The sequence below is a fragment of the Hemiscyllium ocellatum genome, chromosome 11 (genome assembly GCF_020745735.1).
Source record: "Hemiscyllium ocellatum isolate sHemOce1 chromosome 11, sHemOce1.pat.X.cur, whole genome shotgun sequence".
NCBI classification, from domain to species: Eukaryota; Metazoa; Chordata; class Chondrichthyes; order Orectolobiformes; family Hemiscylliidae; genus Hemiscyllium; species Hemiscyllium ocellatum.
Genome location: NC_083411.1, coordinates 1,996,107 through 2,018,670, shown reverse-complemented (window position 1 = coordinate 2,018,670; position 22,564 = coordinate 1,996,107). Strand labels below are relative to the sequence as shown.

Here is a 22,564-nt window from a genome sequence, read left to right as displayed (position 1 = left end):
TGTTTGTCCTGTCCTCAGGATGGATGTGTTGTCCCAAAGTGGTGTCCTTCCTCATCTGTAAGTAAGGATGCTAGTGAACTGAATCCAACACTGACTTGGATCCCATTTACCACAGAAAAAGAATGGGAAATGTCGTCGCCATGGGAAATGATGTCACCCATCCAAGGAAATCTAAACAGAAATAGAAAGTGGGCTATGCTACCAGTGCCTCATCCAGAGCTCACTGATGTTACCTAGTATGGTGACAAAATGTCTGAAACTGAATCTTCCAGCTCAGTGAGCAAAACTACATCCAGGTACACCTTTGCCTAAATTCTCGCATTAAGTTTTAAAATTGCACTTTGAATTTTGTAAGCATCAATGTCCTTTATCACAACTGACGTATGTTTAATATGTTTAATCCACATTTAAAAGTATAAAAGCATCCTGAATTCAGAACAGATTCTGAATTATATTGATTTATGCAAAACATTTACCATGAAGCTTTATTAAGAAAAAACTGGATAATAAAAGGTGATTCATCTCAGGTTTATTGAACAAAAATTGGTATATTTTCAAGACATAATCAGGCACTGCGGATAGATAACAAAGCCACCAACCTTTGCTATTTAACGTACTGTCAAACGACCCCTTGTTCAAATTAACAGATCTTGGGACTATTTACAAAATAACAGTACATGAAAATACAGATAAAAGATCAAACTTTTTGCTGTTGGGAAAATGGCAACAAGGTCAAATCAAATTTTAAATAAGGGGAAATATTAATGTAAATCCATTTGTATTTACATTGAAAGGAAAAGACAACAGGTCTATGTACAATTAACTGATATTATTGCAATGCTTTTAAAATGCAGAACTTCAAAATTAATTTCAGTAAAATTATTCAATTACCTACTCGAGCGCAAACTTTGGAACTGAGAAACACCAGAGCACAGTGACAGACATCTTTGGAATAAACACAGCAGGGGTCATTCCTGGACCTTGTGCTACCAATAGGATTCCTCAACTGCAAGTAGTGCAGGACAAAAATATGGGTGTTGCATCTTGTGATGCCCCATTTAAAATCTGCATTTGGATATCCACCATGCCTTCCTGCTGGGTGAGGCCAGTCCATGAATGACACAAGGACAGAGAACAAGCCCAAACATGCACTAAAAACCAAAATGATAAAAGGTCAAAGCCGATGCATTCAATTAAAGGCTTCTGAATTTCCAATCACCAGCCAAGCTGCTCCTGACCTGTTACTCTAGCCATAAGTACATGATTGCAAATTGACAGTGACTGTGAACTAAACTATTTTTATTGTTGCTATTACCCTAGACTTGTAATTAAAAGTGAATAATGCTCTCTAGAAAATTTTGTGGAATTGAAGCTATGTGATAAATATTTTAAATGCAAGGAAAAAGAAAATACACATCAGTCTGCTCCACAAGGAGCCCATTATTAATCCACCTTCACCACACTGTAGATCTTGTTGACGAACCAAAAACAGGCAAAAAATCCAATAGTTCCTGAAACAAAGAGAAACAATTAGGGCACCAAGAATTAATGTAACTTGCACATGGTAGTATTATAAACAAAAAAGCCATCAACATCATTAGTAATCACCAGTTTGAAAGGTTTCACTGGTTACAGCAACAGTGGATGGTGCTGCTCAAGTTGTGCTCATTTGTTCACTGACATTACATGGAAACATTTATACAGTTAAGAATACTAAAGTAATACATTGTATAAACAATATTAACACATTACAACTCTGCTCAAGGAACGTTACCTCCTGTAAACTTGATAAAGAATAATGAAACAGGATGCATTACCTCCTAACTGCAAGCATTCCTGCGATACAGCACAGGATATTACAAAGGAGAATGGGAATAAAATCCCTGAAGAGAGGAGAAAATAAAAGGGAGAGAGATTTGGGGAACATTGCGGTTATGTTCCAGGAATCAATTCTGGCGGTTGGACAGAATGATATTCAGTGACAAAAGTTTACATCCAAACATGTCAGATGGCTGAATGTAATTTCAATTAAATATAATGATAAATGATCAGCATGGATATCAAAAGGGAAAGTTTTGCTTCACCAAACCTGTCGATTTTCTTTCTGACAAAGAGGTTACAGTGTATATACAATGGTAATGCAGTAGATGGACTTTTAAACAAGGTCTTCATGTGTCCCAGAACAGTATAATGAATGAGCTCAGAATTTAGACAGTGGACAAGAGGCAGAATATGTTGCAAACAGAAGCCAGAGAGTGGGACCAAAGTGCAGTTATTCAGATGTTGGGAATTGAAGTTCCACCAGGATCAGGCTGGGACCTCTGCAGTCAAAAAGTGTGGTGCTGGAAAAGCACAGCAGGTCAGGCAGCATCCAAAGAGAACCAACAAACTGTCAACTTTCAACTGACTCTCCAGCACCTGCAAACCTCACTTTATCCGAGCCACTTCAATTCAAACTTTACCCTAACAATTTGAACTTTGAATCAAAAACATTTAAGTCTGCAGGAGACACCAAATGTTTGCAGGGGGTGCAAGCAGCACTGACTAACAAATGCAGGAGGACATTAATCAACTTACAAAAATAGCCAAATAAAACAAATAAGGTTCAACACATAAATGCAAGGTTATTGCTTTGGGTGGAAGAATAGAAACATCACAGGAGTTGGAAGGTGCAGTTCAATTAGTACTGACCAGCCTTCCAAATTCAACAATTTCAGAACAAAGCCTTTTTACATTTATCTATTCTTACAATGTGTCCAGGTCAACATTTATTATCTATCCCTGATTACCTTTAAAGATAGCAGACAGTGGTCTTTTTGAAAAAGACTGACTTGGTCAGCCACTTGTGGGTCTGCAGCTACACATCAGGCAGACAACGTACGGATAAACAGCCTTCTCTCAAAGATACGAATCAAACAGATTTACCTGCCAATATTCCGCTGATTGCTTGGCCATTATAACTGACATTGATAATGAATTTACATTTCCTAGTTGCCTTGGCTGGATCTTTGGGTTATTCATTGAAATATCGATAGCTAATTAGCCCTTCGGCCCAACAAGTCCACACCGACCCGCTGAAGCGAAACCCACCCAATACCCCTACATTTGCCCCTTACCTAACACTACGGGCAATTTAGCATGGTCAATTCACCTAACCCGCACATCTTTGGACTGTGGGAGGAAACCAGAGCACCCAGAGGAAACCCACGCAGACACGGGGAGAGCATACAAACTCCACACAGTCAGTCGCCTGAGGCGGGAGTTGAACCCGGGTCTCTGGCGCTGTGAGGCAGCAGTGCTAACCACTGTGCCACCCACTAATGTACCCCTCAAATCAATTTCCCCTAAACAAAACATTGCAAAGGGCTCAGAGATAAGATTTATGGTTATGCGGAAAACCAGTTTGATTAGATGGTCAGCATGGCTTTTTTTGGGGTGGGGTGCCTCAAATTTTATTGAATTCTTTGAGGAAGTGACAAAACACATTGATGAAGGTAGAGCAGTCGATGTTCTGTTGAGCAAGGCATTTTGATAAGGTTCCACATGGTACCATCATTCAGAAAGGCATGGGATACAGAGAAACCTGTCTGTCTTGACACAGAATTGGCTGGCTCATAGACAACAGGTGCAGGAGTAGACCATTCTGCCCTTCGAGCCTGCACCACCATTCAATATGATCATGGCTGATCATCCTTAATCAGTATCCTGTTCCTGCCTTATCTCCATAACCCTTGATTACACTATCCTTGAGAGCTCTATCCAACTCTTTCTTAAATGAATCCAGAGACTGGGCCTCCACTGCCCTCTGGGGCAGAGCATTCCACACAGCCACCACTCTCTGGGTGAAGATATTTCTCCTCATCTCTGTCCTAAATGGTCTACCCTGTATTTTTAAGCTGTGTCCTCTGGTTCGGCACTCACCTATCAGCAGAAACATGTTTCCTACCTCCAGATTGTTCAATCCTTTAATAATCTTATATGTCTCAATCAGATCCCCTCTCAGTCTTCTAAACTCAAGGCTATAGAAGCCCAGAGCTGAAAATGTGTTGCTGGTTAAAGTGCAGGTCAGGCAGCATCCAAGGAACAGGGAATTCGACGTTTCGGGCACAAGCCCTTCATCAAGAAGGAGGAAAGTGTGTCCAGCAGGCTAAGATAAAAGGTAGGGAGGAGGGACTTGGGGGAGGGGCGATGGAGATGTGATAGGTGGGAGGAGGTCAAGGTGAGGGTGATAGGCCGGAGAGGTCAGGAAGAAAATTGCAGGTTAGGAAGGTGGTGCTGAGTTCAAGGGAATCGACTGAGACAAGGTGGGGTGGGGGGGGGGGGGAATGAGGAAACTGGAGAAATCGGACTTCATCCCTTGTGGTTGGAGGGTTCCCAGGCGGAAGATAAGGCACTCTTCCTCCAACCGTCATGTTATGTTCTGGCGATGGAGGAGTCCAAGGACCTGCATGTCCTTGGTGGAGTGGGAGGGAGAGTTAAAATGTTCAGTCACGGGGTGGTTGGTCCGGGCGTCCCAGAGGTGCTCCCTGAAGCGTTCCGGAAGTAGGCGGCCCGTCTCCCCAATATAGAGGAGGCCACATCAGGTGCAGCGGATGCAATAGATATAGATATATGGGTATAGAAGCCCAGTCGCTCCAGTCTATCTGCGTAAGGTAGAAAGACAGGGGATGGTGGTAGATGGAAAGTATTCAGCCTGGAGCTCAGTGACCAGTAGCATTCCGCAGTGATTGGTTCTGGGACCTCTGCTCTTTGTGATTTTTATACATGACTTGCATGAGGAAGTGGAAGGGTGGGTTAGTAAGTTTGCCAATGACATGAAGGTTGGTGGAGTGATGGGTAGTGGGGGTGGGGGGGCTGTTGTAGGTTGCAACAAGACCTTGACAGGATGCAGAGCTGGGCTGATATACGGTAGATGGAGTTCAACTTGGAAAAGTGTGCAGTCACTCTCTTTGGAAGTTCAAATTTGAATGCAGAATACAGGGTAAAGGCAGGATTCTTGGCAGTGTAGAGGAATAGAAGGATCGAGGGGGTTCATGTCAATAGAACCCTCAAAGTTGCCATGCAAGTTGATAGGGTTGTTAAGGCGGCATACGGCCTGTCGGCTTTCATTAGCAGGACAACTGAATTTAAGAACTGCAAGGTTATACTGCAGCTCTATAAAGCCCTGGTTAGACCACACTTGGAATGTTGTGTTCAATTGTGGTCGACTCATTATAGGAAAGATGGGGAAGCTTTAGCAGGAGTGCAGAGAAGGTTTACCAGGATGCTGCCTGGAGTGGAGGGCGTGTCTTAAGAAGGAAGGTTGAGGGAGTTCGGGTCTCTCTCATTGGAGCAAAGGAGGATGACCGAGTCAGAGATGTACAGCACGAAAACAAACCAAGTCAGTCCAACTCGTTCATGCCAACCAGATATTCCAACCCAATCTAGTCTCACCTGCCAGCACCCAGCCCATATCCCTTCAAACCATTCCTATTCATATACCCATCCAGATACCTTTTAAACATTGCAATTGTACCAGCCCCCACCACTTCCTCTGGCAGTTCATTCCATACACGTACCACCCTCTGTGTGAAAAAGCTGCCCCTTAGGTCTCTTTTATATCTTTCCCTTCTCACCGTAAACCTGTGCCCTCTAGTTCTGGAGTCCTGATGCTCCAGGGAAAACAGCCCCAGACTATTCAACCTCTTCCAATAGCTCAAATTATCCAACCCGAGCAACATCCGTTTAAATCTCTCCTGAACCCTTTCAAGTTTCACAACATCCTTCCAATAGGAAGGAGACCAGAAATGCACACATTCCAAAAATGTCCCGTACAGCCGCAACATACCTCACAACTCCTGTACTCAATTCTCTGACCAATAAAGGAAAGCATACCAAATGCCTTCTTCACTATCCTAACTAATTGCGACTTCGCTTTCAAGGAGCTATGAACCTGCACTCCAAGGTCTCTTTGTTCAGCAACACTCCCCAGGACCTTACCATTAAGTGTACAAGTCCTGCTAAGATTTGCTTTCCCAAAGTGCAGTACCTCACATTTATCCGAATTAAACTCCATCTGCCATTTCTCATACTATTGGCCAATCTGGTCAAGATCCTGTTGTAATCTGAGGTAACCTTCTTCCCTGTCCACTACACCTCCAATTTTGGTGTCATCTACAAACTTACTAACTATACCTCTTAAGCTCACATTCAAATCATTCACATAAAATGAAAAGTAGCAGACCCATCACCAATCCTTGTGGTACACCAGTGGTCACGGGCCTCCAGTTCTGAAAAACAACCCTCCACCACCACCCTCTGTCTTCTACCCTCGAGCCAGTCCTGTATCCAAATGGCTAATTCTCCCTGCATTCCATGAGATCTAACCAGTCTCCCATGGGGAACATTGTCGAACACCTTACTCCATATAGATCACGTCTACCACTCTGCCCGCATAAATCCTCTTTTACTTCCTCAAAAAACTCAAAGTTTGAGAGACATGATTGCCCATGCACAAAGCCATAGTGACGATCCCTAATCAGTCCTTGCTTTTCCAAATACAGGTACAGCTTGTCCCTCAGGATTCCCTCCAACAACTTGTCCACGACAGTTAGGCTCACTGGTCTGTAGTTCCCTGGCTTGTCCTTACCACCCTTCTTAAACAGTGACACCTCATTAGCCAACCTCCAGTCTTCCAGCATCTCACCTGTGACTATCGATGATACAACTATCTCAGCAAGGGGCACAGCAATCATGTCTCTCGCTTCCCACAAAAGTTCTAGAGTACACCTGATCAGGTCCTGGAAATTTATCCACTTTTATGCGTTTCATGACATTGAGCACTTCCTCCATCATAACATGGCCATTTTTGAAGATGTCCCCATCTATTTCTCTATATCTTCCATGTTCTTTTCCACAGTAAATACTAATGCAAACTACTCATTTAGTATCTCCTGCACAAAGGCCGCCTTGACAGAGCTGTACGAGATGATGAGATGTGGAGGGACTGGGGTGGACAAAGTTAAAAATCACAAAACCAGGTTATATCCCAAAAGGTTTATCTGGAAGCATGGCATTCAGAGCATTGCTTCTTCATTAGGTAGCTGATGAAAAAGCATAGACAGAGTGGATAGCCAGAAACTTTTCCCCAGGGCGGAAATGTCTATCCCAAGGGGGCATAACTAAGTTAAATGGAGGAAGGTTTAGGGGACAAGTCAGAGGCAAGTTCTTTACACAGTGGTGCATGTGTGGAATGCACTGCCAGCAGTGATAGTAGACTCAGACACATGAGGAATATTTAATCGACTCTTGGATAGGCACATGGAAGATAGGTTAGTCTGATCGGAGAGTAGGATAAAAGGTCATTACAACATCGAGGGCCAAAGGGCCTGTACTGCGCAGTAATGTTCTAGACCATTTTATAAAATATATCAAGCTGTCAAAGAGAGAAGGGGGAGTAGCATTGTTAATTAGTGTGCATCACAGCTGGAGACAAAGGTTGTTGGGGAGGGTGTGTCTACTTTGTCAATATGGGGAGAAGTCAGGAACAGGAAAGGTGTGGTCATTTCATTGGGCGTTTTCCATGGACCCCCCCCCATAGCAGCCAAGAGATGGAAGATCAGATTAGACAGCAGATTTTGGAAAGGTGCAGATGTAACAGTTATTGGTGACTTCAACTTCCCCAATATGGAGTAGAAACTCCTCAGTGCAGATGGTCTGGAAGAAGCCGATTTTGTCAGGTGTCCCCAGGAAGGATTCCTGACTCAATGTCGATGCACAGACTAGGGGGAGGCCATATTTTGGATTGGGTGCTAGGCAATGAGCCAGGTGTCAGATCTTTCAGTGGGAGAGCATTTCAGTGACAGTCACCACAACCGTCTCACCTTTACCATAGCCATGGAGGGGGATAGGAACAGACAGCATGGGAAGTTATTTAATTCAGTGAGGGGACATTATACTGCTATTAGACAGGAGCTACAATACATTGACAGGATGCAGAGCTGGGCTGAGAAGTGACTTATGCTGATTTATGCTGGAAGGTCAAATTTGAATTCTGAATACAGGATTGGAGACAGAATTCTTTGGCAGTATGGAGGAACAACAGGATCTTGGGGTCCATGTACATAGATCCCTCAAAGTTGCCACACAAGTTGAAAGGGTTAAGGTGGCATATGGAGTTTCGGCTTTCATTAACAGGGGGACCGAGTTAAAGAGCCACGAGGTTTTGCTGCAGCTCTCTAAAATGCTGGTCAGACCACGTTTGAATATTGTGTCCAGTTCTGGTCGCCTCATTATAGGAAGGATGTAGATGCTTTAGAGAGGGTGCAGAAGAGATTTACCAGGATGCTGTCTGGATTGGAGGGCATATCTTATAAAGAGGTTGAGTGAGCTCGGGCTTTTCACACTGGAGAGGAGGAAGAGAGGTGACCTGATAGAGGTGTACAAGGTAATGAGAGGCATAGATAGAATAGGTAGCCAGAGACCTTTCCCCAGGACAGAATGGTGGTCGCAAAAGGTCAATTTTAAGGTGATTGGAGGAAGGTACAGGGGAGTTATCAGAGTGTGGTGGGTGCATGGAATGCACTGCCAGCAGTGGTCAGAGACATCAGGGAGATTTAAGCGACAGCTGGACAAGCAGATGGAGGGGTGTGTAGGTTAGGTTGATCTCAGAAGATAAAATGCTCAGCACAACATCATAGGCTGAAGGCCCTGTACTGTACTGTGCTGCGCTATTCGGTGTTATGTTCTGAGGTAAAATCTAGAAACCTCAAAAAATGGAAGACCACTTTCTAAATTCCAGGACTGATAGCGTCACAGATAATTTATCAACCTTTTGTTTGATGTGGAACAGTAAGCAAGCATGCTATGCCATTCTCTCCAATCTTTCCTGGCACTACAAATGGATCACCAAGCTCCCAATGTGGCAGTGTCTTCCAGAACTGGAAGTCAATGCATCCTCATGCCAATTCATGGCTGGAGCTTCCAATTAGCTGCACAACCATGCAGCTTAGACAGAAAGCTGTGTAACATTGTCCTGGCATGGGACAGTTTGACTATTGCTCAAAGCCCTGCCAGCTCCTGACCATTAGATTCTGATTTGATGGCAGGGCCAGCTTCTTCATCATAACCCCAAGTTCAAAGTGCTCTTTGTCATACAGAGTCAAAAGTACAGAAACAGACCCTTCGGTCCAACTCATCCATGCCTACCAGGTTTCCCAAATCGAACTAGTCCCATTTACCTGCGTTTGGCCCATATCCCTCTAAAATGTTTCCTATTCATGTACCTGTTAAAAGATCTTTTAAAATGTATAGTTTTACTCACCGCTACCACTTCCTCTGACAGTTAATTCCATAAAAACATCCTCTACATGAGCAAAGTTGCCCTTCAGGTCCCTTTTAAAATTGTTCCCCCTCACCTTAATTATAAACTTAGATAATCACCTTCATGGTCCACAATACCAATTTTGGTATCATGCGCAGACTTACTAACCATGCTTCCTATATCCTCATCCAAATTGTTGATATGATAACAAAAACACACAGGACCAAGCACCTATTCCTGCAGCACACCACTGGTCACAGGCTTCCGTCCAAATAACAAACCTCCCCCTCCAACCACCAATCCAATATTGCAGCCAATTGGTTAACTCTCCCTGGATCCCGTATGATCTAACTTTACAAACCAGTCTACCATGTGGAACTTTGTTGAAGGCCTTGTTAAAGTCCATGAAGACAACTTGTACAGCTTTGTCTTCATCTATCCTCTTGGTCACAGACTCAAAAAAACCTCAAATCAAGTTTGAGACAAAGTCATGCTGACCAACTCTAATCAGAGCTGAAAATGTGTTGCTGGAAAAGCGCAGCAGGTCAGGCAGCATCCAAGGAGGAGAATCGACGTTTCAGGCATGAGCCCTTCTTCAGGAATCTTCCTGAAGGGCTCATGCCCAAAACGTTGATTCTCCTGCTCGTTGGATGCTGCCTGACCTGCTGCGCTTTTCCAGCAACACATTTTCAGCTTTGATCTCCAGCACCTGCAGTCCTCACTTTATCCAACCCTAATCAGTCCTTACCTCCTCAAATGCATGTCTTAATCATAAACTGAAAGCCAACGGGACAATGCAAGAGCCTCGCATTGATATCAGTGATTTTGGGATCCAGTATTTAAGTAATTTGAGACGACGCAGTGAATGGAGCAAATTAAAGAGGAATAGGTGGGTCTGTTGGATTCTCTTCCCCCACTGGGGATCCCCCACCTTATACCTGGCGGTGTTGTAGACTCATTGATGGAGACTGATCACTGACTGATCAGTAACTCCACTGTTGTCATAACATATGACTACCAGTTTAGGAGAAAGTGTACTCACTAAATTTTGGTCTTTTTCAGCAAATAATTCTTACAACCTTCTTGCACAATAATCAGTCCATTCATTACAGAAAATTCTCTCTCAGGCAAAAAGTTCCTGCTTTTCTTCACAGCAGAAAACTTCTAATAACATTACCAAAAAGATGAACTCAAACTCTTCAGAAGTAGTAACAAAAGGAGGATTGATGAGAACAGAATAGTGGACATAAATGTTTTACTCAAGTCCGTACAGATTAACAAAGCTCCTCATGGTAGACTGGTGAACAATGTTAGATCTCATGGAATACAGGGAGAATTAGCCATTTGGATACAGAGCTGGCTCAGAGGTAGAAGACAGAGGGTGGGGGTGGAGGGTGGTTTTTCAGACTGGAGGACTGTGACCAGTGGGAGTGCTACAAGGATCGGTGCTGGGTCCGCTGCTTTTCGTCATTTACATAAATGATTTGAATATGAGCATAAGAGGTACAGTTAGTAAGTTTGCAGAGGAGATCAAAATTGGAGGTTTAGTGGACAGCAAAGGTTACCTCAAAATACAACGGGATCCTGATCAGATGGGCCAATGGGCTGAGGAGTGGCAGATGGAGGTCAATTTAGATAAATAGGAGGGGCTGCATTTTGGAAAGACAAATTAGGGCAGAACTTATACACTTAATGGTAAGGTCCTAGGGAGTGTTGCTGAACAAAGAGACCTTGGAGTGCAGGTTCATAGCTCCTTGAAAATGGAGTCGCAGGTAGATAGGATAGTGAAGGCGCCGTTTGGTATGCTTTCCCTTATTGGTCAGAGCATTGAATATAGGAGTTGGGAAGTCAGGTTCCCACTGTACAGGACATTTGTTAGATCACTTTTGGAATATTGTGTGCAATTCTGGTCTCCCTCTTATTGGAAGGATGTCATGAAACTTGAAAGGGTTCAGAGGATTTAAAAGATGTTACCGGGGTGGAGGATTTGAACTACAAGGAGAGGCTGAACAGGCTGGGGCTGTTTTCTCTGGAGCATTGAAGGCTGAGAGGGTTATAAAGTCATGAGAGGCACAGATAGGATAAATAGACAGTCTTTTCCCTGGGTTTTTTGGGGGGGGGGGGGGGGGGGGTCCAGAACTAGAGGGCATAGGTTTAGGGTGAGAGGAGAAAAGATATAAAAAGGGACCTAAGGGGCAACTTTTTCACGCAGAGTGTGGTACGTGTATGGAATGAGCTGCCAGAGGAAGAGGTGGTGGCTGGTACAATTACAACATTTAAAAAAGGCATCTGGATGGATATATGAATAGGAAGGGTTTAGACAGATATGGGCCAAGTAATGGCAAATGGGACTAGATTAGGTTAGGTATCTGGTCAGCATAGATGAGATGAACTGAAAGGTCTGTTTCCATGCTGTACATGTCTATGACTCTATGACTACTGGATTTTAACTAATTAGCAATTAACAAAAACACTTTTTTGGTGTTTGAAAACAGATAGTTTTGTATCTGCATATAGATATATTTCTAAATGATGGGTTGCTCATCAGTTGGTTGCAATTTGAAATTCATAAGTTATAACAGCAGTAACCAGGGCTTGAGATACATTATTCTGCATAGCAACTAAAATAATTTACCAACAATGCACATTGAAGTTCCAGAATCAAAAGCTCATTTTTAGTATATCATGTCTTTGAAGTTCTCTCCTCCATGGTACAACAGTCACTAACATATTAATGCTAAAAGAACAATGCAGCTTTGTTTTTCAAAGGTTCCATTCTCATTTGGCAAATCTCGGAGCACAGCAGACAAAGGTACCATGGATTAGAGATGCATGACTAGCCTACTGATTGTAAACGATTTCTCAGGACGAATAGTATTTTCTCAAACTGTCACAACTGGTTTATCCAATTAGAAACTGAGAGAGCTGACCTTCATTTCTTCTGTAGAAGTCATCCCAAACCAATAAACAATGACAGGGAATAGGGGGAAATACATTACCAATTAAGCTTTCACATAACCATTTTGATGGCAGGACCAGCTCCATCATTACCCCAATTTTAAAGTCTTCCGTGGTAACTGAAACTGGAGCTCCAACTGCTCTCCATCACAATTACATGTGTACCTGTCTGTGCAACCAGCATTAGTTATTACTAATATTGTCCCACAGCATGTTTCCTTTGCGAATCTATTTCTCCTGGTTATTGATATTTGTACACTTTTATTCATTGATGTGGGCATCTCTGACTAGACTGGCACCCAAACTCTAACCCATCCTAGTAGTCCAGAGGTTAAGGGTTAAGAGTTAAGAGTCAGCTACACTGTTGTTGGTCTGGAGTCAAATCTCTGCCAGATCAAATATAATTGCACCTTTCCATCTATAAGGAGGAGGAGAAGTAGGCCATTCAGCCCATCGAGCCTGTTCTGGAATTCAATGAGATTATAGCTGATCTGACAATCCTCAACTCTGATTCTTTTATTAGTTAAAAATCTCAGCTTGGATATATTGCCAGCCATCTGTGGTAAATAACTGTATATTCGCTACCCTCCAGAAATTCATGTCTATTTTTTTAAAAACTCACTTCGTGGGGCGTAGGTTTTGCTGGTGAGGCCAGTTTGTATTTCCAACTATGGGGACGGCAAACACGAGGGGACACAACTTTAAAGTGAGGGCTGATAGGTATAAGACAGATGTCAGAGGTAGTTTCTTTACTCAGAGCAGTAAGGGTATGGAATGCTTTGCCTGCAACGGTAGTAGATTCACCAAGTTTAAGTGCATTTAAGTCGTCAATGGACAGGCATATGGACGTGCATGGAACAGTGTAGGTGGGATGGGCTTCAGATTAGTATGACAGGGCAGCGCAACATCAAGGGCCGAAGGGCCTGTATTGCACTGTAATGTTTTATGTTCCCATCTCAAAATTGCTTAGGTGTGGTTAAGAATCAACCACATTGCTATGCGTCTGGAGTTACACATAGACCAGATCAGATAAGGATGGCAATTTCCTTTCCCAAGAGTCTTTTGTGAATCAGATGAGTTTTTCCAACAAACAACAGTTTCGTTAGGAGACTGTAAACTAGCACCCAGGTATAGCTGGCTGTAAGGAAGGCAAATGGAATACGCATATAAAAAGGGGAAGTGTTGCTGCAACTATACACAGAATAAAGGTAGACCGCACCTGAAAAACGCTTTATAATTTTTGATCCCTCTACTTGAAGCATGTAGTTGTATTAGAGGCATTTCAGAGAAGGTTCACAAAAAAGATTTCAGAGGTGAGGACTTTGTCTTGAGACACCACATTTTAGGCCTACTAATTCTGGAGTTTAGTAAAATGAGGGGAGACCTGGTTGAAGTATAGGGGATTGACAAAGTAGAAGTAGAAAGAATGCTTCCTCATGCTCCAATGTCCTTTAGGACTCAACTAGTTTGATCAGCAGTGCTGGTGCTGAACCATTAGTGATGGATATGGAAATCTCCCACCCAGGGTACAATCTGTGTCCTTGCCCCACAGTGCTGCTTGAAAAAGTGTTATTCAACATGCAGGAGTTGGATTCTTTAGCTAAAGGGGGCAATAAGTAATAAACAGCAGGCTTGTTTGTCCATGATTAGGGAGCTGAAGGAACATCTAGAAGGCAATGACCACATTATGACAGAATTCACCTGCAGTTAGAGGGGAAGAAACTGGAATCAGATGTAATGGCATTACAATTATAACTCAAAATACAGAAACAGACCCTTCAGTCCAACTCATCTATGATAACCAGGCTTCCCAAACTAAACTAGTCCCATATCCCTCTAAACTACTCCTTTCCACATGCTTGCCTAAATACCTTTTAAATGTTGTATCTGTACCTGCATCTAATTCTCTCTGGCAGTTCACTCCATATCTGCACCAACCAGTGTGGAAAAAATTGCCCCTCAGGCCACTTAAATCTATTCCCTCTTAGCTTAAGCCAATACTCCCAATTCTTGGGAAAAGACCTTATCGCTGCCCCTCATGACTTTATAAAACTCTAAAAGGTCGCTCCTCAACCTCCCATGCTACACAAAAAAAAAGTCCCAGCCTATCCAGCCTCCCCTTATAACTCTAACCTTCCAGCCCCAGTAACATCCTGGGGAATTTTTTTTTCTGCACACTTTCCAATTTAACAAATTCCTTCTTAGCAATAGGGAGACCAGAAGTGTACATTATTCAAAGTGACATCACCCATACCCAGTACACATGATATTTCGACTCCTATACTCAATGCATTGACCAATGAATGCAAGTACACTGAATGCCTCATTCACCATTCCTGTCTACTTGTGATTCTAAGTAAATAAAGACTGAGGGAGAAGCTGACCAGAGGCAAATGGAAGGGAGGCCTAATGGAACAATGGCAGGAATTTCTGGGAATAATTCAGGAGGCACAGCAGAAATTCATCCTAAGCATAAGAAACAAACTGAGGGGAGGATGAGTGGCATCAGGGATCAGCAAACAAAGTGGTGGGTTTGAGAGAAGCCAGAGGACTAGGAACTGTTTAAAAACCAGCAGACAACTTAAAAAAGCAATAAGAGGCGACAAGATAAAATTAGAATTAGTTCTTAATGTATAAAGATTGCAATAGATTTTTTAAAGCTACAACAGAGGCAGGAGTAGACATTGAACTGCTGGAAAATGAAGCTGAGAAGGCATTAATGGAGAACAAAATAAAAGGAGCGAATTGATATTTTTCATTAGTGGAAGACTCCAGCAGTATACCAGAACTTCAAGAGGGTCAGAGGGCAGCAGTGCGTGTAAGAGGCCATTACGAAGGAGGGGTTGCTGGGAAAGCTGAAGAGTCTGAAATCACCTGGATCAGGTGGTCTACAACCCAGAGTTGCGAAGGTGCCATTGGTGATCGTTCACTAATCACGAGAGTGAGGGGTTCCCAGAGAGGGGCGAGGGCGAGGGAGTGGGCGAGGATCAGCCGGGGTGAACACATCAGCCATGATCAAATGGCAGAGCAGACTCGACAGACCAAATAGCTTAATTCTACTCATGTCTAACCTGAACTTGATGTAAACTAAGTATCAGGTGATGACCGTATTTAGTAGTTTAAAAAGGATGGCAAAGTTCTTGAATGTTTAGGCAGCTTTCTTCAGATAATCTTAATTTTAGATTAACTGGAATGGGGTCAACCCAGTAATTTCCTCCCATTTTCTGACATATTTTGGAACAAGTTGTTTGGATATGTTGGGACACCTTCAGCACAGGTGGGATTTGAACCCAGATCTTCTGGCCCAGAGCTAGAAACACTACTGCTGAGCCACAGGAGGCCAATGAGTAACTTTTTCTTCCCTCCTCATTGAAGCAAGGAGGTATATAATGGGAAAGCAGTCTTTTATCCTGGTTATTGAGTGTCTACACGATGCATTCCCCAGGTCAATGCTGAAGCTAACAAGTGTTAGCACCTCACCCAGAAATCAGCTCCACCTGCACAAATGAGGGCACTTTAAGGAATGGCTGAGGGCTTAATCTGATGGACTCAAAAATCAATCAGGGGAGCCTTGCACAAGTTTGCCTTCTATTTACCACATGTCTGCAAGGAGACAGTGGAACAGCTGAAAGGTAAATGAACTAGTAATTCACAACCTCAAACCATGTTCAGGGAATACTGTTCAATTCCAACTAGGGCAGGCAGTGAAATATGCATTTACTGAAAAATCCGGAATTAAAAGCTAGCTTAATAGCAAGAGCAGAAGCATTTTCAGTTCTTTTAAAAAGTCAGATGGGTTTTTACTACCCTTCAGGGAGGAAATCTGTTACCCTTACTTGATCGAATCTACATGACCAACAGCAATGTGGTTGACTCTTAAGTGCCCTTGGGGTAATTGAGGATGGGCAATAAATACTAGGCATCCACTTTCCATGAACAAAAAAAAATCCAATATTTCCAACTGCCCACAGAATGTACCCACCTGTCTTCACTCATCGGAAGTCACTGTTAAACAATTTGCAGTGATGTGCTGTGAACTGTGCATCCCAATGTTCGGGGTGGATTTATCCAATAAAGCAGAATACAGAATAAAAAGACAGTGCTCCAAAGGGGGAACAAACTGACTAACTGATGTAGCCCTTTCCACATGCCAAAGTACTGTACAGTCATTAAAGAACTTGTGAAGTCCAATCACGATTGGATGTAGCTAGTTTTAGAACACACTTTACCCCTCCCCTGATTGGATGTGCATACCGGTACCAATGTGCAAGCATAGGGTCAATTGTCAAACTAGCAGTGGTGCTTTCGTCCAGGAAGAAAATGCTCTAATTGTTCTTGTGACACTTGAAGGGCATTCAGAAAACTCTGAAATTATTACCTTCACGGATACTGATTGATGCAGCCTTCACTCTCCCAAGCCCACCTTATTCAACCCAACATCAACATAGCCCACCCAGTGTACTTCTAAAGTGCAATCTCTTGTAAATAAAATGATTGCCAAAGCTAGCTATTGAGTCTTGGGAGTTATCAACTCTAATACAAAAAACTCAAAGGCTGGACAGAAGACCCACCCTCAAAAGAACAAGCTTTTTATAAATCAAATTTCCTTGCGCAGTTTGTCCCTGCTCTGCTATATTTCCAGGAATCAGCTTTACAGCTCTGCACCCAGCTAAGATTAGAAATTACAAAGATGTTAAAAGCCTGTTTCATTTTGATTTCATTTAGCAACGTAACAGGTCTTTGCCTCAAAAGAACGTGAGTGAGCAACAAGACAGACAGATGCAAACAAGGTCACACTGAAAGGAAACCCACTTTCCTTTTTGTTGAACGAGAACTGTTCTCGTGAAGTGACTTGTTTAGTCTGTCAATCTATTGATTTTAAAATAAAATCATAACTGCAACCTGCTTCACTGTAACAATTATTCACTTTACCCAGTGCAAACATAAATCCAGTGTGCAGTGATGAAGTAGGCAGAAAATGATCATTCACCCAGATCTGCCTCATTTTAATAGCCCAAGTGCATCTATAATTGCAACTTGACATGTCAAGAACAAAAACAGCTGTTCATTTTACTAAACTGAAATATATACTATTAATAAATGTCATCACAATCTTTTGTAAAAGGCATTACTGATCATTGTGATATTTGTGAGCCTGTACTTAATTGCACTTCATTAAGAGATTTATCAGATACTGAGGAAATGAAAGTTTCAGCAGAGCACAAATTATAGCAGCCATTGTTATGGACTGCAAGGTTGGTAATTTTAGATTCAATATCCTCCTTTTTATTTCTCAAATGTCTTGAAATGATAATCAGAAATAGCTGTTCACAAATCAATGTTATATCTAATTTAATAATTTGTCTTTACTTTGAATAGGTTGTATTATTTATACATGCTAAGAGTCATATGGCAGTACAAAAACATGATGCTATTGAACAAAGATAACATGCTGCATTTTCCTGGCATTCATCAGGACAGATGCAAGAACACCAACTTTTAAAGAGCTCAACAATTTGTATTGTACGTAAAAAGGGTGCTGACTGGTTGAAGAATAGCTGTGGAGAATGCAAGAGGGAACAGCCGTCACCCATACTTTAGTTGAAAAGGGCACAATTGGATATATTCTGTTTGTACAGAAAAAGGCCCTGCATATGAATACATGTGGCTCATTCATATTTGCTAGAAGCTACTTTGCGAGCCTGACTGTTCACCATCCTCAACAGAACCTGAATTGGTCAGCAAGTGCGAGTTAATCGCAGAGTATCAAAGGTTTGCTGTGATCATGTTCTCAGTTTCGCAAGTGCAGATTAGTGAGTACACTCATGATAAACGGTTGCCAACAGGTGAAGGGAGGTGCAATTTAAACCGATTCAGATGTTGGGGAATGTGGCTTTGATGTCTGGCACCACAATCACTGAAATTCATGTACTGTAATGTTCATTTGGCTTGACAGCAGCATGCGGTTAATCAACACCGCCACTTAATCTCCCTCAAATCAAATCTCCAGAGTCAAGATAGCATGGGGCGGTTTGGCAGGGTTTGGTTCCTGATCTAGGGGCTTGGCCTCTTGTGGGCATCTTGCAGAGCCAGCCACATCCACACCATCTCACACATTTTAAATTGCTCAAGCAATGGCTGCTTTGCTGTCTTTCCATATTTTGTGTCCCACAGCAAAGTCAGTTAGGGACTGGCCCCATGCAGCCCCAGATCCATGGCCAGCTCTGGCTCTGGGGTTGCAGAGGCTTCAATGTTGGCAGTGGAGGAGCCCAGAGCCAGGACCCCACCTAACAATGACAGGTGGCAATGTCTGGAACAGGAAGCAAGACCACGCCCCTGGCTCCAGCTTGGACGCCGCGGTGGAGGAGGGTGGGGCATGTAACTGAGACCCCAGCTGATGTTGAGCAGTGAATGGAGGAGTGGGGTAACGAGGGGGAATAATGACCTCCACCAGAGTAAAATCTTAAGTTATATTCAGTGTTTCAAGATGGCACCACAGCATGGAGATACGTGGCCTTTTCGCATGTGATAAAACACTTCATTGTATTTTTATATACTTGTAATACAGAGGAACCTCTATTATCTGGCATTCGATTATCTGAATATTGGATTATCTGGCAAGATCACAAGGCCCAATGCTTGGCTAAACTGTGTTATCCAGCATTCCATTATCCAGAATCAGATTAACTGAACGAAATACTCCCTGGCAGTGTCTTTTGGATAACAGAGGTTCCTCTGTAAATCTAAATCTTACGATAACACGGCATTATCACAAAGCCACAAAATGGCTAATTTCACTCACATTTTTCAGCCGTTTCACCCACCCATGGTTATTTAAAATAGATTTGGTTCTAAAAAATATAGAGTCTACAGTGGCAGCCTGACACCCACTCGTGAATTTAACAATGTGAAGGCAGCAATCAAACAAAGTCCGCAAGGACAGAGGCTGCTCTTAACTGAAGCTGCTCAATATTTGTGGGAAGTGGGCGAAGAGGAGAGGGAGAGGAGTGGAGTCAAAAACCACACGCATGTATATCTTTCATATCAGCTATCGTTTTGACACAAGAATGCAAGCTCTATTTAGTGGAAATTGTGCTCTAACAATCGTGTTAACACAATGTTAATCATCTGCAGGGAGGTAGTGCTATCATGGTAATGTCACTGGACTAGCAATCCAGAGGCTAACACTGAAATCAATGCAAATGCCTGATGGAATTTAATATAAGATTTGGGATTAAATGCTAGGCTCCATAACAGTGATGAAACAAATTTCATTGCCGTAAAAATCTCCCAATTCGTTAATGTCCTTCAAGTATATTTTACTTGACCTACATTGAAGTCCAGCCCCACAGTCATATTGCCGCCTCTGAAGTGGTCAAGTTATCTACTCAGCTGCATTAAACCATGGGAAAAATATCTCAAAAAGGAATGAAACTAGACAGAGCAACCAGCATTATCCACTCAGGCACTGAAAACAGCAGCACACCCAATCTTATTGACCCTGCCATTAGTGGAGGTAAGGTGTCATAACAATCGATGTCACTGAGATGAGCTTTCACAGCTGTCATGGTGGAATTTGAATGCGTTCACCAGGTCATTAGGCCAGGCTTTGGATAACTAGTCCAGCAACATGACAAGCAAGCCACCATCTCCGAGAGAGCTGAAGGCACCAGATAGTGCAAAGGCCTCCGGACCCTGACAACATTCTGAAAATACTGGAGAATTGCCTTCCAGAATTAATCATAAGAACCTAAGAAACAGAAGTAGGAATAGGTTACCTGGCCCATTGATCCTGCCCGGCCTTTCAGTAAGATCACAGCTGATCTTTTTGTGGACTCTGCTCCACTTACCCACCTGCTCAATATAACCCTCAATTCTTTTACTGTCAAAAGCTCCTACCTATAACAAGGTGTTGCTCCAGTACAACGACAACATTTATAAAATTGCTCAGATATGGTTTATACGAAAAAAAGCAGGACAAGTCCAAACTAGCCAATTACTGCCCCATCAGTCTAATCAAATGCTGGTAAATAGGACCAGATTTATTTAGAACACCTGGTCAGCATGGATGAGTTGAACCAAAGGGTTTGGTTCCATGCTGCACATCTCCATGACTCGGATATCAGTAAACATAGTTGATAGCGCTAGCAATAACCTTGGTAATGCTCGGTTTGGGTTTTGCAGGAGGCACTCAGCTCCTGGCTTTATTACAGCTTTGATCCAAACAGACAAAAGAGCTCAAACTCAGGCGTGGGGTGAATGTGACTGCCCTTGATACCAAGCAGCATTTGATCAAGATTCGTATCAGAGAGCCCAAGTAAAACTGGAGCCAACATTGGTATGGGATGGAATAAGTGCGATGACAAGTATGATCGTGGATCGGAAATGATAAATCTATATTGGTGGGGGTATGAAATAAGGAGGGGTGAGGAGACTCGAGTGTAGTCTGTAAGACCCTTAACATTAGCTACACAATATCACAGGATAGACCTTAAAAGGCAGCATAACATGTATTCTTGACAGTAGTAATATACTGTAAATAAATGGAAACCAGTGGATATATTGTATTTACATTTCCAGAAGACATTTGATAAGATGTCAAAGATCATGGAAAATAAAATCTCACTGTGGAGGGTGGGGGTAACATGGGCATGGAAAGCATATTATTTTCCTGTTCACAAGTATAAGTGGACCTTTGTTCAGGCTGACATGAGTGGTGTGCCACAGGGGCCTTAGCTGTTTACAATTCAGAGGAATGGTTAATAGGAGCTAAATCTGATAAGACAAGGACAGGTAGGAGAGTGAGTGCGAAGAGGACATGAGGAACCTACAAAGGGACAGAGATAGGGAGTGGGTAAAGATCTGACAAATGGAAGACAAGGTAGTAAAGTATGAAATAGTTCATTCTGGAAGAAAAAATAAGCAAATTATCAAAATATCAGGAGGTTGAAGAGCTCTATGATGCAGAGAGATCTAGTGTGCACAAGTATGAATCACAGAAGGTTAATATGCAGCTACAGCAAAAGATCAGGGAAGCTAAGAGTGATATGGTTTATTCTGGGGGTGAGGGTGGTGGTGGTGGAGGAATTTGAATGCAAGAGCAAAGAGGTTATGCTTTAGTTATACATGGCATTGGTGAGGCCACATCTGGAGTACTGAATACAGTACTAGTCACATTTATAGCAGCATGTTAATACATCGCAAGCAGTTCAGAGAAGGTTTACTGGACTATTATCTGGAATGAGTGGATAACCTGATGAAAGAAAGGAAAGGCTAGACAGACTAGACTTATACCATTTCACATTTGGAAAAGTCAGACATGACTTGACTGAAACACACAAAATCCTGAGGGGGCTTGACCGGGTGGATGTTTAAAGGATGCTTCCTCTTATGGAGAATCTAGAACTGGGGGTCAGAGTTTAAAAATAAGGGGCAGCCATTTAAAACAGAGAAGAGGAAACATCGCTCTTCTGAGAAGGTTGAGTGTATTTGAAGCGCCCCTTTTCAAAAGGCAGTCGGACCAGAACTTTGAAATGTTCTTCAAGCAGCTGCAGACAGACAGATTCTTGATTTGGGATATCTGGTCGGCATGGGCGGGTTGGACCGAAGGGTCTGTTTCCGTGCTGTACATCTAGGACTCTAAGAGGATGAAAGAATGTCAAGATATACAGGAATGCAGACGGGAGGTGGTGGAGGTGGTGATGTTGTTGGACTGGGGTAGACAAGATCAGACGTCACACGACACCAAGTTATAGTCCTAAAGGTTTATTTGAAATCACAAGCTTTCAAAGTGTTGTCCTTTTGTCAGGTGAAGTGAAAAGCATACTGGCACAGAATTTATAGGCAATTCACGTGACCATTCCCCGAACACTGTTGTGGGCTAATCAGAAATCAGGCAAGGTGTAATAAAGGTTTGAACAAATTTTCTCAACAAAATAATCTGGTCCAGGCTTTCTGTCAACTGAGACCTTAAAAGAAAAGAGGTAACTTAAGGAATTGTGTATTTTCCAAAATCATTCACTTTTAACTATATGATTTCTAGCATGGTCCGACTGTCTCATTAACTTGACATACCAACAGCTTCCATCATTCAACATCCAATGACAGGCAATCACCTTCTCCATCAAAAGAGAATCTACACATTACCCCATGACATTTAATTGCATCACCATCACTGAATTCCCCCATGGTTAATACTGACCAGAAACTTAACCTGATGAGCCATATAAATACAGTGGCGATAAGAGCAGGTCACAGGCTATAGGACCTGCAGTAGGTAACTCATCTCCTGACTCCCTAAACCTG

The 22,564-nt window shown here is 42.6% G+C and overlaps 1 protein-coding gene across 1 annotated transcript in view; it reads right to left on the bottom strand.

The window, feature by feature from the left end:
• Nucleotides 1-512: 512 nt before the first annotated feature.
• The window catches only part of LOC132820350 (transmembrane 9 superfamily member 2-like), a 120,439-nt gene continuing 98,387 nt past the window's right edge, over nucleotides 513-22,564 (bottom strand). Inside the window, exon 17 of the mRNA XM_060832387.1 lies at nucleotides 513-1,511. Within this exon, the coding sequence (XP_060688370.1) occupies nucleotides 1,444-1,511 (68 nt within the window). The 3' untranslated portion in view covers nucleotides 513-1,443. The remainder of the gene's footprint in view (nucleotides 1,512-22,564) is intronic.